The 2653-nt window shown below is 64.6% G+C and overlaps 1 protein-coding gene across 1 annotated transcript in view; it reads left to right on the top strand.

Annotated features, from left to right (window-relative positions):
* H696_02670 (hypothetical protein) overlaps nucleotides 1-2261 on the top strand; it is a gene marked incomplete at both ends in the record, with an annotated part of 3154 nt that extends 893 nt beyond the window's left edge. Inside the window, 7 exons of the mRNA XM_009496584.1 lie at nucleotides 107-279; nucleotides 431-621; nucleotides 746-819; nucleotides 932-1074; nucleotides 1307-1683; nucleotides 1806-1921; nucleotides 2022-2261. Of these exons, the coding sequence (XP_009494859.1) occupies nucleotides 107-279; nucleotides 431-621; nucleotides 746-819; nucleotides 932-1074; nucleotides 1307-1683; nucleotides 1806-1921; nucleotides 2022-2261 (1314 nt within the window). The remainder of the gene's footprint in view (nucleotides 1-106; nucleotides 280-430; nucleotides 622-745; nucleotides 820-931; nucleotides 1075-1306; nucleotides 1684-1805; nucleotides 1922-2021) is intronic.
* Between the last annotated feature and the right edge of the window lie 392 nt (nucleotides 2262-2653).

Genomic DNA, 2653 nt, shown 5'->3' with positions numbered 1-2653 from the left:
CCCCTGCTGATCACTCCACGCTCCTGAGTGCTTCCACTTCTGCCTCCCCCCCCTCCCCCCCTCCCCCGGATAACTCACATGCCATGTATCGCTAGGTGCTGGCCAGGACGTCGGCCGGAGTTGTGTGCTTGTCAAGATCGGCAACAAGCAAGTGATGTTCGACTGCGGCATGCACATGGGCTACGAGGACCACCGGCGGTTCCCGAACTTCTCGCTCATCGCCAATCCCTCGCCCGGGAGCTTCGAGAAAGTCATCGACGCTGTCATTATCACCCATTTGTGCGTCAGCCTTGCGACCAGCCTGCCCGCCCCGACCCGCCGTGATGGTGAATGCGCACACGCACGCACGCACGCACGCACGCACGCACGCACGCACACACCCACACGCCGGCCCGACACTGACCGCATGCATCTTTTCTCGCTGCCGCAGCCACCTGGACCATTGCGGTGCACTGCCACACTTCACGGAGAAGTGCGGCTACAATGGGCCCATCTACATGACGCACCCGACGAAGGCCATCTCGCCCATTTTGCTGGAGGATTTCCGGCGAATCGTCGTCGAGAAGAAGGGCGAAAGCGACTTCTTCACCACCGAGGACATCTGGAACTGCATGAAGAAGGGTGCGTGCCTGCCCAGGTGCATGGGCCCTCGGCCGTCCTGCCGGTCTGCCCCGCGCCGTGCTGACTTTCTTCGTTGCCTGTCCCCCCGCGCCGTTCCCCGCCCCCCCCCCTCCCCATGCCACAGTGGTCACGGTCAACATCCACCAGACAATCAAGGTGGATGACGAGCTGGAAATCCGCGCCTACTATGCCGGGCATGTATGTGTTTCCGGAGGCCCTCCCCTGCGGGCGGGATGTTGCCTCGGTTGTCTTCGCTCCTCTGCCGTCCTCCAAAATCGCTGACTCCATTTCCTTCCCCCGGCGAATGAAGGTCATCGGCGCGGCCATGTTCCACATCCGTGTCGGGCACCAGTCGGTCGTCTACACGGGCGACTACAACATGACCCCAGATCGACACCTGGGTGCGGCCTGGATCGAGCCCCTCCGACCGGACTTGCTGATCACCGAGTCGACGTGCGTCCTGATGCTCCGGCCTGCCTTCCTCTCCTCCTGCGCCGCCTCCCTCCCCCTCCTTCTTCCCTCCCTCTGCTCCTATCCGCACCCTGCCGCGTGTCTCCCCCTCTTTGCCTCCCGTGCCTCCTCCTTTCGGGCTCCCCCTCACCCTCCCTCCCCATTCACGCCTTGACCCGTGGCGTTCGGTCTCGCCCCCCCCCCCCGCCCCCCGCCCCCCCCCCGGCTACCTCAGCTACGCGACGACCGTGCGCGAGTCGAAGCGCGCCCGCGAGCGCGACTTCCTGACCAAGGTGCACGAGTGCGTGTCGCGCGGGGGCAAGGTGCTGATCCCCTGCTTCGCGCTGGGCCGCGCGCAGGAGCTGTGCATCCTGATCGAGCAGTTCTGGGACCGGAACAACCTCAGCGTGCCGGTCTACTTTAGCGCCGGCATGACCGACAAGGCCAACCACTACTACAAACTCTTCATCAACTGGACCAACGACCGGATCAAGAAGACCTTTGTCCGGCGAAATGCCTTCGACTTCAAGTACATTCGCAGCTTCGACCGGAGTTATGCCGACCTCCCGGGGCCGATGGTTCTCTTCGCCACGCCGGGCATGCTGCATGCCGGTGCCTCAGGCTCCCTTGGCCACTTTCCTCCTCCCCGCCCCCCCCCCCTGCATTTTGAGCTCCGGTTTTCTCGGCCGCCTTCCCGCCTCTCACGCCCGTGGCTCCCGACGACCCGCATGCAGGCACCTCGCTGGAGGTCTTCAAGAAGTGGGCGCCCGATCCGCGGAACATGCTCATCATGCCGGGCTACTGCGTGGCCGGCACGGTCGGTGCCCGCGTCCTGGCCGGCCAGAAGGAGGTGCGTACCCGGGCTGGCCGCCCATCGGGCGATCCTGCTGCTCCCGCTCCCGCGCCCGCCGCTGACCGTGTGTTCTGACGCCGCTGTGTCCGGCTGGCAGATTGAGATCGACAAGAAATACATCCCGGTGAACCTGAGCGTGCGCAACATGTCCTTCTCGGCGCACGCCGATGCCAAGGGCATCATGCAGCTCATCCACATGGCCAAGCCGCGCAAGGTGATGCTGGTGCATGGCGAAAAGAAGAAAATGTACGCACCGCCCCGGGGGAACTCGCTCAGCATCGGCTTCCCTCCCCCCCCGGCCGATGTCTGCCCCGCCCGCCCGTCCTCCCGTGTCTGACCATCTCCCCTGCCTCGGATCTCCTTGCTTTGCTCCTGCGTGCTCTTTCTCCCGGCACCGGACTCGTTCCTTTTCCCTGATACGGCGGCCCTGTCAATGTGCGTGCGTGTGTGTGTGTGTATGTGTGTGTGCGCGTGTGTGTGTGTGTACATGCGTGTCTGCGCGCGCGCGTCTGTGCCTGTGATGGGGCTCCTCCGCACAGGGCCTTCCTCAGCTGGCAGATCATCAAGGAGTTCCCCGGGACGGATTGCTTCTTCCCGCGCAACGACGTGCCAATCGAAATCCCCCCGAACAACGAGTTCCCGGTGGTTCTGGCCAAGTCGGTGGTCGACCAGGCGATGTATGATCCGGCGATCGCCGAGGCCGAGGGTGCGTGTATCTCCGGGGGGGGG

The sequence above is a fragment of the Fonticula alba genome (genome assembly GCF_000388065.1).
Source record: "Fonticula alba strain ATCC 38817 unplaced genomic scaffold supercont2.4, whole genome shotgun sequence".
NCBI classification, from domain to species: Eukaryota; order Rotosphaerida; family Fonticulaceae; genus Fonticula; species Fonticula alba.
Note: the sequence above shows the minus strand (reverse complement) of the source record. Positions and strands in the feature narration are given on the sequence as shown.